This window comes from Haliaeetus leucocephalus, unplaced genomic scaffold (assembly GCF_000737465.1).
Source record: "Haliaeetus leucocephalus isolate CR32 unplaced genomic scaffold, Haliaeetus_leucocephalus-4.0 Scaffold351, whole genome shotgun sequence".
Classification (NCBI taxonomy): Eukaryota; Metazoa; Chordata; class Aves; order Accipitriformes; family Accipitridae; genus Haliaeetus; species Haliaeetus leucocephalus.
Genome location: NW_010972787.1, coordinates 6,575,483 through 6,590,136, shown reverse-complemented (window position 1 = coordinate 6,590,136; position 14,654 = coordinate 6,575,483). Strand labels below are relative to the sequence as shown.

The window sequence follows — 14,654 nt, the reverse complement described above, 5'->3', positions numbered from 1 at the left end:
CATCTGGTGAACGGGAAGAAAGAAAGGATTATTTGCAATTACCTTAGACTAATGCTTAGGAATGCACTGAGTCACTCACAGTGAGAAACGCAATACCTGTGCCTATAACTGTCAATTCATTTTAATTTATAACATAAACTGTTTATAGAACAGGCCAACACCCATGAGAGAAGATGGGTAGCATAAAAATTTCCAGGGATAAAGTACTTCTTAAGCCAAGCTGCAACTAAAATCCCTTTGGACAAAAGACACTATCTCTGACATGAACATTCCCAGATGTTAGGCAGTTCTATCAAAATTGTTTTCAATGAGTAAACACAAAGAACTGCTTCAAAAAGTCTACTACCTATAAAGTCATCATTAATTCTAAGGGTAAACATATTAAAGTGTTAACTTAATGATAATACTGCTACAAAAGCAATTCCCGTGTCACAATATTTGGATTCTCACTATGTAAGTTTCTGCTTTCTCATGATGATTTGTAAATGCACCTGATTCAATTGTGAACCATCAGTTTCTCATCCTAGATGAGAGCTACTGTGCTCCTGGATGGCTGCAGAGTGCCTATCTGGACATTTTAGTGTTAAAAAACATGGCAAATAAAAGCGTGGCACAGGACATTCTTGGTAATTCCGAATACTAGCTGTAATCCATCCTCTACGCTTGGTCTCTTTGTCCTTCCTCTAAGTTTAAAAAATAATAATAAAAAAGAAATCAAGGGAAGTAGCTTCTTTGTAGAAAGATGGACATCAGCAATAAGGTACATTACTGCTCATTTTACAAGTAGTTTAAGCAGCAGCCTCTCTATACATGTTGATAGACGACAGAGGAAAAACTGCTAACAGCTTTCAAATATTAATAAAAATCCTCAACTTGATAGAAATTGGACTTTCCCTTCAAAGTAAATTATGTAGATCGTACTCTCAATTTTTACCGTAGGTATGGGAAAGATTAATTTTTAGGACACAGTGGCATAAGTAACACAATCCGAGGAAAAAAGACTGGCTGAAAACCTTGTATGTTTATGTGCTCATTAAACAAAAAAACCCCTTAAAATAACTGGATTTGCAAACACAAAATTCCATTCATATTTTTAAAAGCTCAGTATAATGCAGTCTATACCTAGTTGTTCCTGTAAGAACAAAAAGTTTTTACACATAAATTCTAAAATACTTGACTTGTTTGGATTTGCTATATCCCAAGTACTTCTCTATTGAACTATGCTGATCAGACATCTTGCCAAATTATTTTTTGTCAAGAGTAAAATTTTCAGATTTATTTCAATATGATGCAAATTATCTTCTTTTTTTAAGACTACCATTGAATTTCTCTACAAATTTTGTCTTGAAAAAACACTAAAAAAAAAAAAAAGGATAGATTTTTATGAAGGCCTGACACAAAAGCAGTATTTGTATTTGTGTCTTCATGTAGCTTGTTCTTGCTTAGCATTAGCAGCAATGATGATACCAGCCTACAGAAAAGGAACTGGTAACCAAATCAAATGAAAGCCACTTAGAAAAGAACAAATAATGTCCTTCAAGCTAATAATATTTAAAATAATTTTCCTCCTATAAAATAAATTAAAAACAATGCCAAATCTTTTGAAACTAGATTTATGACCTAAGTTCAAAGTAAAGCGTTGTGGTTATTTTGTTATCTTCCTGAGCAAATTTCACAGATTTCAAATATACATATAGTAAGAGCATCTTCTACCAAGCACATCACTTTGTTTTCAGAATCACAGAAACAGAGTGATACAGTCCCCAAGAATTGTCCGAGAGAATATAACATAAGAGTGTGACTAATAATTCTTTACAACACAAGCTGAACCTCCAGTTTTCTTTACATTTGAAAGTGTAGCTTAATAGATTAATACCTGCTTCCACACACAGTTGCAATGGCTTTGAAACATCCAGAGGCAAGCTGGTATGATCCAGTATAACATCGATCTATAGCCCAGTTGAAGAGATTGATTTGATCAGGATTCAGTTCTAGCAACAGGACTACAACTTCACAGCCAAGCTGATGAACCTGAGCACATAAATACATGTCAAAATATGATGGGTGAGATCAGGTATGTTCATTCTCTACAATTCTTAGAGTGACATAGGCAAAACAAGGGGAAAACAGAGTATTCAAAATAAGTAAAAAGAAATCAGAATATTTATCATAAATTTATTTTAGGGATAGCAGAGTTGAAATGTGACTCGGTTTTCAATACTCCTCACTTGAAAGAAAATTGTATGCACATGAATGAAATAAATTTTCAAAGGAGGTTTCCAAAATTAAGCACGGAAAAAAGCGGAATCTTTGCAAAACCTAAGACACTTGATAGGTGTTCTTGGGCAACTTCCATTTGTATTGGTTAACTGATTTGTTAAATGTTTATATTTCCTACTTCATGTGAGTTTCATAAAGTGACACACTTTCATGTTTATCCTTCTTTTGACTAATACAGAAGCAAGGCAGACAAAGACAAATACCTTTTGCGAGCCTGGGGGTATGAAAACTTGTTTGCTTAATCCAACTACATCAAGCAATCTAACAACTCTCCCTACAGACCTTGTATCCCCTAATGCTGGTACCACCACTACAAAGACATCACAACGAAGGCTTGGACTGTGCCTTTGTGTTCCTTCCGTAGAGGACAGTACTGGAACACCAAACACAAATGCCTATTAATATTCTGTCACCAAGTATAGGTTAACTACTTGTAAAGACTACAAATGATATTTGATGATAATGGACTGGGTAGGATCCTTCTCATCTCAGACTGAACTAGTTGTATAGGCAATGCAGTTTAGTTACAGTCCTTCATTACAATGATTAATCATGCATTATAGTGATTAGCTTAGAGGAAACAAATTTCATCTGTCATATCCAAATTTTGAATTTCAAGGGGAAAAGTTAAAAAAGGTAATCTTTTTCCCCAGTTATGTTATGAGTGGTATATACTAATGATCAATTAGACATGGTGATATAATATTTGTTGATGATAATGAAAACTTGTCAGGAGGAAAAGTGTAACTCTTCCTGTCTCTTGTTCTGTGTGTTTTCTTCCCATATCCATAAGAATTTCAACTATACATATCGCTTACACATATCTTTATAGCTCCATCTCTACCAACATTCAAAAATCTTATCTAATTTCTGAAAGATTTTGTCTGTAGCTATCCCTTCTTTCTTCTGATTTGTCCAACCTTTTGTTTCCTAATCAATTACCATTTGTACAGCCTGTATCCTCTAGCTGCAACCCAAGCCTTTAGGTTTTGCTGTCTGTATTTTTTAGCAATCACAGTCACCTGTGCTGGTATGAGACTTTTAGGGAGAACAGCAGGTCAAAATGCAAGATACCACAAAGGGAAAGATCATTGTTCTCTCTCTCCACTTGATGTAAATCACCAATCTACTCCTCCTTAATCAAAGAGATAGTCCAATCAGCTATAAATACAGAAATACAACTGGGTAGTTACAAAGTCAAAACCCATCTTCATAGAAATGGAAGAAAAAATTGCAAGAATAGTCTGTTACATACATGTTCTTTAAAAAGAAAAAAAAAAAAAAATCTTTCCTCTCCTGAATCATTTATCCTCTTGACTTCTTTGGAAGATCTACCCACTCACTTTCAGATTTGTTTCACCAGCATCTATGTTACCAAGCAGGAAGGGATTTTACATTCTTATTCCACAGAAACTTGAAGCAGGTGGGTGGAAGTACTCCAAATAGAAATACAAATATTTTTGAGCTTGTGCCATTTTCAACCTTTCTTTTTCAGCAGATGAAAAGCTTAAATTTCTGTTACAAGCAACACTGAGCCATAAGGCAATTTTTTTAGCTTATTATTTACCTACATTATATTTTCAGGAATAGTAATTCTTTTACTGTTTAAATGCTTTTAAATTAATTACACTTTTGTATTAGAACCTTGTATAAAGCTATTGTTTCCCTCTTGAATTAGAACATATACAGTCATAGTTCTCACAGTCACAAACTCTTTACTCACCCAGTACAGAGATTAAAATTATTCATCAGTGTTGCATTTTCGTGAGTACTTACACGTAAATCCTGACAAGCCAGAATGTTATCAAGCCATTTGTAAAGATATCCATCAGGGGAAAGACCAACATTATCAAATACAGGTCCACAGCAGAGCACAGCTGACATGGCCTAAAAACACAAGAAACTTTAGTTACACAAAAAAGTAACAAGAGTGAACCTTCCAGAATGATTTGAGCCCAGATCCAGGCTAACAGGACTGCCACTTGTTCTTCTTTTTGAGGGAACTATGGTGAAAATGGTAACAGCTGATTCTGCTAGAATTCAATAATTATGTTGCTATAGATGTTACTGGATTCAAGATAATGCTCAGTTTAAGCATTTTGGAAGGAATACTATAGCCCAGTTTTCCCATTCTTCAAGATACGTTTTGTCATTTTACCCAGTCTTCACAAATCAAACTACAAAACCAATTAAAGTACACAGATGTTTCAACAGCATCTTTCTGCAAAAATTAAAACTGTTTTACACCAAGCGATGCATCTTATATAACTACATAAGCTATTATTTTCCCAGCTTACTTATGTGGGGGAGTTGCAACTGGTATTGCCACAGAATTATTTTATTATTATCGAGCATGTCTCCAGGCAAGCGTGGGAGACAGTCCTCAGATGTGTGTGTGATACTGAATTGGTACTATATTTAATCGTAGAGCCTAAGATCCTCTCACTGAATCCGAAAACCTGTTAATTAACAGCTAAGTAAAATTTTAAAATGCATTCTGGTTTTGCAAATAATTAGCCTTGAAAACTGTCTACAAAGAAACAAATGCGTAACTCCAGTGGCTCATACTGCTACATTCTATGATACCACTGTACATATACATATGAGTATACTAGTTTGCATCAAGTATGTCAATTCAAACGTCTGTGAAATAAAAGGAAATAAACCTCACAGTTACTTGTATTTTGACTGGAGAATTGCTGTTACTGATTTTGACAGTGAAACTTTAATACCTTTAATGCACAATACTGGTATCTTGTAATCTGATGATTTCTATCACTGTAACGGTCCAGTGGTGTGAACATAATACTGAAAGGTCCTGCCCACTGGCTGAATAAGATGAACAGGTGATGCCTCAAGCTTTGCTGAGGGAAGAGAAATCTCCTGTGGTGAACTAAGTGAAGAGAAACAGAAATAGCTGTGATTTGTTAATGTTAAATACGCATTCATGTGGCAGAGGTGATGACATCAATTTCAAATTTCTACAAAAAGGGAGTTTTTCTTAAATGTTCAATATACACTTACTCCAAAGTATCTAAGTTCCTTTTAACAGTCTAATGAAGTGAATAAGATGCACTGTATTTCTAAGAACCTTCAGTTCTGAATTAATGTGTCGTTATATAAACATGTACATCTGACTTCAGAAACAGCATGCAAGAAACTAATTATAGAATCAGGCTTTTCACTGCCTCTTGCAATCCTGTAGCGGCAAATATTTACTTGTTTCTTCCAATCCTTTAAATGCAAGCCCAAACAATACATATGTCTTATTCTAATAGAGTAATAGGTGGGGACAAGAAATAAAAGAAACTTGGTGCCTGTTTGTTTATGACAAAGATGTGGAATATTTTCTGAACAGCTAAATTACCTGAGCAAATGAAAAATATCTATGAATTCTTAACCACGTGGAGAAAAAAAAGAGAAATCTTTTAAGCAAGAGTTTTAATTCCCCTAAGCAAAACGTGATGGCAGATGCGGTACTATGTTTATTAAAGAGACTGGCAAAATGCTACTGGCCAATTATTTTTCACCTAGAAGCTGTGCTGGAAGCCAACAAAGTCTAACTAGACAATACTAATGCAAATCAATATGAACAGTGGCTAAAGATGATAGATGTTGACACAATAAACATTTGTTTGATAGGAGTTAAATGTTATGGCTTTGTTAGTTATTGATATATTTCAAAGCTGTCTTGTTAGCAGAAAATACATCTCTGAATTACTGAAATGCATCTGTTATTACTGTATTCTCTAAAAACATACAACATGGCTGTTTCATTGTGGAAAATTCACATTAACATGCAGACATTGGTTTTGTGCCTCATAGAACATGAGAATGAATGCAAAGAGGAAGGCTTTTCCAAATACTCGTGACAAAGTAACTACTAGAGAAATTCTGTATTGTTAATGAGCATCATTTAGGAGAGGAATAAAGGAAAGAAATTCAGTATTTTGTTTGTTATCAGCAGCTAAGAACTTGACACTACTCAGTTCAAAGAAGTTTTTTTACTGCCTTAAATGAGACTAGCAGGGATGCTATTTTTTCCTTATTTTGTTCAACTATTATATAATTTTTATTTATCTTCTGGCTGAAAGCAATTACACAACTTTGACAAAATATGCACACTGGAAACTTCCATGAAAGCATTCCCGATTATTTATTCCCTTACTTTACTCTTTTGAATTGTTTTGTATTTGTTGCTACCAATGCTGCTATGTCCTGTCCTAAATGATCTAGAGATAGCAGATTTGCACAGACTGAGTAAACTCCAGACCTTATCTTCCAGTAATTACACTGAGGCCTTTAAAGCAGACTTTTTCTTTATTTTTTGCTAATGTAATTACATTTCTGAAATAATCTTGCAATATATAAAAAGCATGAAATCAATTGAAGAAATCTTTGCTATACAACTGGAGTCAGGTAACATGGGATACAGCTTTTCACTACATTTAATATTGTACATTTTCTGCACCTACCTATATGCTTCAAGGCCTGCCTGAGTTTATGAAAAGTCTGGCAATAAAGTCAAAGGGAAGAAAATAAGGCCTTATGTCAAAGAAATCTGGAGTCCCTAGAGATCACAGACAATTTCTTTGCTGGGCTTTTAAAGAGGTGATTCTTATATATGAATATTAAATACTTCATCAAGCTTTACTGGTTTTTATTTGACTCTTAATAGACTTTCGAACACATTTTTGTCCACATTCCCCTTTACATTCATTATATGACAATTCAGAAGCAGTGAAAAAAACACAGAAAAAAAAAGAAATAAAAAATTACTTTTCCAATACATATATTAAATGAAATTTCATAGTATGTTGAGATAATTTAGCACCATACCTGGCACACACTGAATCAAGTTGGCAATCATTGCACTGAAATGTGCTCTCATATCCTTAAGGATTTCAACTTCCTTATCATTTTCAGCCTCCAGAAGCATACGAGTCAGATCAACATACTCTAAGAACAAGGCTCCAAGGGCTAAGGTATCTCTTTCTAAGGCTCCATTTGTACTAGCATAAAGGAAAGTTGTACGTTAGTACAGAGTGACAGTGTAGTTATACTACAGCTTTCTGAAGAAATGCATAAAAATCTCTCCATATCCGATAGATTACACAATTCTTCAAAGAACATACTGACATAAACTCACTGTTGCAAACAGTGAAAATTATTTCACTTAGAGATCTGTATTTATGATGAGTGATAGTCCTACCTGTCGCTTATAACACCAGCATCAGCAAGTAGTTCAAAAATTCGCAGTAACTGCAGTCTTAGTAGATCTCGGCGTTCTCGACGTTTCTTGTTCTTGGAATTTAAAAAAACAACCATTTTTACATGCATAGGTGCATACATTAAGAAGTAGTAACTTCAGAAATGTCAGTACAGTAGCGAGATTTAAGAATTCCAGTTCAGGCATTTTCTTCATGAAGGAACTTGATTGCTTTTGGATATTTAATCGTAACAGTGTGCTTATGCATCAACACAGAATTAAACACGATCAAATTTTTGTCTTTGTAATGATTCTTGATTAATTAATTAATTAATTAATTAATATTCGAGGTTCCTGTGCCAAAACCCATGCTATCTTCTGGTAGCAGAGATATTCATGTTAGCTTAACACTATCTACACTGGGTGCTGGAAGCATTGTAAAGTGCAGAACAGATATCCAGACCCCAGGAAAATACTTTAGTGATTAGCCATTCTTGAACTTGGCAATGCTGCAGCTACATGGTCACCCATATTCAAGTCAGCTCCTAGCAGACACCGCTCCAGTACGGTCTTGGGTGTGCTGACAGCAGTGGTTGTACCCTCCGTTAACATGCTCCCCCCATAGAACAGGACTGCACTGTTGTTAACTGGTTCACTGTATCTCGTTATCTTCTAGAAAGCTGTCCTTTCTCTCTTCTATCTTGCCTTGAAAGATGTGAATGCCACACGGCCTGTTCTTTGCTGAAGGGCTAAACTGACTTCTTTGTACCCTGCATCTCCACTAAGCAAAAAAGGTGAGAAGGTCAAAAACCTGCTATTGCACTCAAAGAAATTTGCTGTCAGAACAAGAAAAGCTCAGAGAAAGCTCAAATTTTCCTCTTCAGAATGTAACAATGGCAATACTGAGTCAGACCAAAGGCTTGTCTCACCTAGTACTCTGGCTCTGCCCACAGCCAGCAGCAGATGCTTGGGAAAAGGGAACATGCTTTCCCTGGTATTCTGACCCAGCACTGGCAGTTTGCACCATCCTAGCCAAAGGTTTTATTCAAATCATTACGCCATTTGATTTGTCCTATTCAGAGCGCTGTTCTTCTACCTTTACACCTTAAAGCTTCCAGGAAGGACACGTAGAGAACAAAGCAGTTTTATTGTAACACAGTACGTAACAGGCGCAGCTGCCTCCTGCAACGGCGTCAGAGGCGATCTGGCAAGCTCCGTGCCAGTGCCCACATGGCAGATCTTGTGTAACGTCCATTTTGGTCTACCCCTGCAGTTCTTGGCCGTGCTGGTAATGCTCTTCCTAGCCATAGCATATGTCAGTTCAAGGATGTTATTTCTGATGTGTTGGATACCTGCCTGCCGACATGGACGCCTGCCATGTTTTCTACAGCTACACAACCCATACGGTCACTCCTGGGTTTACTGGTGGCACTGCTTGCAGGATGGTGGTCCAGTTCTTACTATCAGGAGCAATACAGGAATTAACACTGCAGTCTCTTGTTCTCATATTCCTCTACTGACATTTCCACGTGCTAAATTTGCTCTTACAGCATACTGCAAACTTCTGCATTCTCGCGATTCCTTTCCTGAGGGTAGACTGGATATGTATGTCTCCAGAAAAGGCCCTTCAAGTCTAAATTTTCTTCAGTGGTGCACGGGCAGAAATGCAGAGGCAAGTGGCTGCACTAATGTGTATTAATCCACTTCTGCCCAGTATCAAAACAAGTGACCTTCAAATCAATGACTTCATAGGGATGGAAGGCACACAAGTGAATCGAGGTGTGAAGCAACACAGCGTGGAAATGGTAGTGGATGTTTGCCAGACACAGAATTATTAAGACTTGTCCACATAAAACTTAACATGAATGAAGTACCCGCCAAGTGAATTATTTTTTGTTTATTTCCATACTGGGCACAGCTGAGAGCCTCTGTCCACCTATTAATGATTTAACTTCTTCCTGACCACCATTTTCTGCATGGCTTCTGCACCAAAGACTATGACTTGGCAGACAGGGACAGCACAGCAGGTCACCACGATGACACCTTATTGAAACCGCTGTGGAGGACAGAGTAATGAACACACGGTTTGAAATTGCTTGAGGACCAGGTGAACAAGCCCGGGCAGAGGAAAGTATTAATGCGACAACATCGCTTTCTGTACGCAGCCGTGCAGACTTCTCAGCAGAGCTGCACGGACAAAATGGCTGGGTCTACACTGGTAAACAGAGGCAGGGAGTGTTCATGGCCCTAAAGTCAAGTGGTACAGGCTGCCTCCTATTCACACTGTTCCAGAAGACCTCAAGAAGGCTGGCTATGTCCATGTTGCCTAGAGGGACTCGTGTAATGCTTTTCTGGCCCCAGGCATTATCACTGCTCTTTTTTTCTTATGCCAGCTCTAACCCGAGGGCTGTGCTGCAGTGGTTTTGCAACTTGGCCAGTAGGCTGCTGCACGCAGGGAGGCAGGGGATGAGGGGACGCAGAGCAGAGCACAAGCAGCTGGGGGCGTTTGGAGGACTGTGTCTGGTGGCTTGGTACCTTCTGGGGCAATTCCTGGGAGGGAGCTACCTCCAGCACCATCTCAGATTTGCATCTTGGAGCCAGCTGGAATGGTCCAAAACTGAGCCAGGGAGAGAAAATTGAGCAGAACGGCAACTCGGGTCCAGTACTGAAGCTCTCCCCATGGCTTTCCCATTGAGCCGCATAGACACGTCCTGTGACTAAAGTGCTTACTCAGACTACAGAGTCTTATCACCAGTGGTTTTTAAGAACAGTTTAGACAACATCTGTCAGGAATGACCCAAGACTAGTTCATCCTCCCTTGGACAGATCGGATGGTCTGTTGGGATCCCTTCTAGCACTCCTTTCCATTATAACAAAAGAGAGTACTATAATAAAGGTGAAAACACTGATGAATTTGTCAGTTAACCTGTTTTATTTAGAATGAAAAAATGTAGTCGACTGAAGTTGAAATAGATGACCCTGCCCACCCTGCAAATAAAAAGCACATCTGAACACTGCTGTGAAATGTGCTTCTAGCCCAGCTGTGTTACAAGGTATTTTTCCTAGATATTGAAAGTGGATTCCCAACATATCTGAGTTCCATATGAGGAGGTTCCGTATTTGACTGGAAATTTTTCTATAATGTATGTTTTGTATCACTGATAGAATTCAAATTAAACTAGGGTTTAATGGAATTGTTTTAAGTTATGTTCTTACGCACAGTAAATAAAATCCTTGTTGCACACAGAACTTAACTTGTTACTTAGTACAAAAGAATATCTTTGTATTTCAAAGAGACAGAATTACTACTTTTAAATTAATTTTGCAGTTTAAACAAACTAGTACATTTAATTTCTGCAACTAACCTCTGGTCTTCTTTCTAGGGCTTCTTTCATTAGTGGGTGAAGTTCTTCTACTAATTCCCTGAATTAAAAAAAACCACTTTGTAAACAAAATTTAGTCTCCTCTGAAAAGCATCAATATTTTATTCAATATATAAAAACAAATGTCTAAAGTGCAAATAAAAATTTGAGTATATTTAAATGACAACAAAAATAATGCATTGGGATTAGAGGCAAATAATCAAGCATATAGTAAGTGGGGAAGTACCTGAAAACAAGGGAATTTGTTCTTCCAAATCCTAATACAAGTGATTCTGTTATTTCTATGCTTTCAAGTCTCATCAAAGGCACTAGCTGCTTTAGTAAGACTCCAACAGATGGAGTTCCAATAGCCTAAAATATATTAAGAAATTATTGAAATTTAATTGTCAGGATTATCAATATTGAGTAAATGTAATTTTTTTTACAAAAAAACCATTGTCCAAGAATACATATGTATTTTAAAAACATGCTGAAATGATTTTACAATTATGGGTATCAATGCACGAGTCTAACTGGATGTCCACTATATCACAATCATCTCAATAAGGCCTAACAAATAAATACATCTGGGAAATCTCTTTGCTTTCATTCAGATTATTGTCATTTACTTAATTTGTTCTTTCATTAAAATATTCCAGTAATTGCATTTGTGGAGCTACTGCTCCTCTCAGGTTGCTACTACTTGAAACTGTATTTCATACAGTATTCTTTCATGTCTGACAGTACAATGTTTATTCAGAAATCTGCCTTATTGCTTAATAATGTTCTAAGTTTACAAATTGGAGTGCTCTACAAGGAAAGAAAGGGGATGAAAAACTAAAGTTCACTTCAACACATATGGCCAGAACTTCCATATTTTGAATATTCATGACACAGAATGCAAAAAAAAAAAAAAAAAGTAGTATTTTGAAAATGCCATGGCTTTTGCCAAATATTTATTGACACATCATGTTGATACAGATTATACAGATGTTTTAACTGTTTAATTATGTGCCTTAAGCAGTTTGCATATATCAAAATATTCCGCTAACTGAAATACTTTCATCAGGATATGATTTTGCATGTAGATGCAGTTTAAAACTCTCCTAAATAAATAATTTGTTTGAAAAAGGATGCATCACCTTATTATCGTAGTTCACTGTTCCATCAGGAGTGGTAGCCATGATCTCTGGTGTTGAAGCACGCAAGTGTCCTGGGCTCATAATACTGGGCTTTGCTACTCCAAAACAGAGAATAAGATAGTTTCTCCACAAAGTAACATAGTTGTCTCCACTGCTCGCAGTACTTGTTTTCTTTGCATTAACAGGAATACTAGAATTTAAAAATAAATTAAAATTATTAAAATAATTTCCCAGTCTTAATTACACAGTATCTCAAAATATTTTAAAAGGGAATAAAACATGCTACGTATCCACCAGCTGCAATTCAACATGACATGATACATGGGAAAGATCAATGAAGGTAGAAAACTGGAGTCTTCTACCTTACAAACTGCCATTTTGAAACTCAAAACTGAGTGTCTGGGTAGTACCTTGCAGGAATTATGGACTGATACTGAAACATGAGACTCAAAAAAGCTTGTATTAAAATCACATAACCCATAAAAATGAAAGTTTAATGCAGATTGCCACTTACTTTGGATCCACAAGAGGCATTATCAGCTGTAGCCTCGTGAAAGCGTATGGCCAAGCATAACTGAGAGCTGTAGGACAATGTTTTGGTAAATTCTCCTGTCTCAGAAAACTGAAGAGGCAAAGAACCCATGGGTCTTTAACAGACTGTGCAAATATCCAGACATGGGAAGGACTTTTCACATCATAATGGCTATTTACTAGGACGGCATTCCATTCCACCAGCCACTGCAAATCCACGCTGTGTGTTAATGGGATTGCTGTCTACAGAGAGAAAAGACAAAACATCACAGTGACAGTCATTTATTCCCTGCCATGCTCCCCCTCAGTACTCGTCTTTATTTTCAAGCTCCATGGCCAACTTCTGTTGGATTTTTTAAAGCAACACTTTTATGCTTCCCATCACATTGCCCTTTCACTCAGAGGGAGCTTTTCACAAATGCTGATAAGAGCTACCTCATTATTTCCCCTCCGGTTCTTCCTTAAGGTCCTATTTACTGCGATAGGCACAATAACTTGCCCTTAAACTCTACAATAACTAATGATTATGCTAACCAGTATAATCTCATTGTTACTCTATTCTCTCTCCTTGCTGCCTGCACCCATCCATTGTCTCTTGTTTGACGCTGCTGTCTTAATAGGTACAGACTGTCCTTATGTTCATTGTCTGAACAGCCGGACAGAGCCTTAGCCCATGATTAAAACTCCTACATGCTATGACAATGTGATAAATACCATTGCTATTAATAAATATTCTTCAGAATTCATCAGGGCATTTGAATATGTGTGTAGGGAATTAAGAGGCTGAAGCAGGCACTTAAGCAGTTTTAATCCACTTTAAATCCTGCTACCTTCAGTGGTAAGTAGGGTTCTCCTATCAACAAACTCTTTCTGTACTGTAATTTAGATTTTGTCTTAAGGAAACAACTTCACGAAATGAAAACTTAAAGACATGTATTTTGGCATCCTTATTATTCACTTATCAGACCTCAAATAGGATGTAACAGTTGCCCACATCCACTGCTACAAAAGTAATTACTGAACTACCACTCCCTGCTGTACTTGTCAGAAACCAGGTACACAGGCAACACATTTGCTTTGCTATATTATTAATACATAGAATTAAAGCACGAAATCCAAACCTTCACCTATAGAAACGGCAACACCAAACCCAGGTGCTGTTATTTCAGCTGAATTTCCTAATTCCTGGGTTACAGTCAGAATGTCTTTTGCTTGCTCAGTTTCTAATCCCTCAACTTTCCTGTTTTCAGCTGCACAGTGGCCCAACTTCACCACCAGTTCCATCTCCCCTTCCTACCCCAGGAAAGGGCACTCATGGGGTAAGGATCGATTGTTGCTTTAAACTTAATCAGGCTGAAAAGCGCCCAAAAGTTAGAGTTTCTGCTCTCTGGACAAGGGCACTAATCTCTAAGATAGTATGCAAAACAAGCTGCCCTATGTATCTGTTCTTCTGCTGATACTTTTTCATTCAAAATACTTACTGCATCTCTGCTTCCTCTGGTGGCACATTAGGCACATTAAACCCATGAGAGAGCAAAAGCAGGGATTGACCCCAGCTGTGAATTACTCTAGAGCTCAGGCTTAGGTGTGCAGGCAAGGCCACTTCTGAGTATACAAGGGAGCTAAAGCTTATTCCCTTCTGGAACAGATGACAGCAGCGAGTGACTTCCAAGTGCCCCAAGCATTAGGTGGTGCTGGAAATAAGACTTTCTCAATGGTTTTTTTGGATGCAGGTCACAGGTCCAGAATCTAGGTAGCTTTGATTATAAATTTTGTTATAATTTTTTTTCTATAGGTAGCATCTTCTATATACATAATGTGATTTTTTTCATGGAACAGATTGTCTGGGACATTGTGGAGCTCTTGGGTAGATGCCTGGAGCCTTAAAGCTGTATGATTTCTTTTATTTCTAGCAGCTTTATTTTTAGTATTTCATGTCTGATATTTGTTATGTCCATGCGCTATGTAAACACTAGCAGTAACAGTAAAGTAGTACTTACTGAATCTGAAACAGCCACATGAATAAAACTTTCAAGAATAGAAGAACTCAATTGATCCATGACATCAATCATAGGCCTGTCATCATCCTGCATAACACAGAGAACAAAAGTCAACTGCTCTACTGACCAA

At 37.1% G+C, this 14,654-nt stretch overlaps 1 protein-coding gene across 1 annotated transcript in view; it reads right to left on the bottom strand.

Moving 5' to 3' along the window:
• The window catches only part of FRY (furry homolog (Drosophila)), a 176,922-nt gene that overhangs the window by 73,078 nt on the left and 89,190 nt on the right, over positions 1–14,654 (bottom strand). The window contains exons 20-29 of the mRNA XM_010572715.1: positions 14,521–14,611; positions 12,508–12,763; positions 11,994–12,183; positions 11,099–11,223; positions 10,855–10,912; positions 7,493–7,584; positions 7,120–7,292; positions 5,013–5,173; positions 4,057–4,167; positions 1,877–2,031 (exon numbers count right to left, since the gene is read on the bottom strand). Coding sequence (XP_010571017.1) covers positions 1,877–2,031; positions 4,057–4,167; positions 5,013–5,173; positions 7,120–7,292; positions 7,493–7,584; positions 10,855–10,912; positions 11,099–11,223; positions 11,994–12,183; positions 12,508–12,763; positions 14,521–14,611 — 1,412 coding nt within the window. The remainder of the gene's footprint in view (positions 1–1,876; positions 2,032–4,056; positions 4,168–5,012; positions 5,174–7,119; positions 7,293–7,492; positions 7,585–10,854; positions 10,913–11,098; positions 11,224–11,993; positions 12,184–12,507; positions 12,764–14,520; positions 14,612–14,654) is intronic.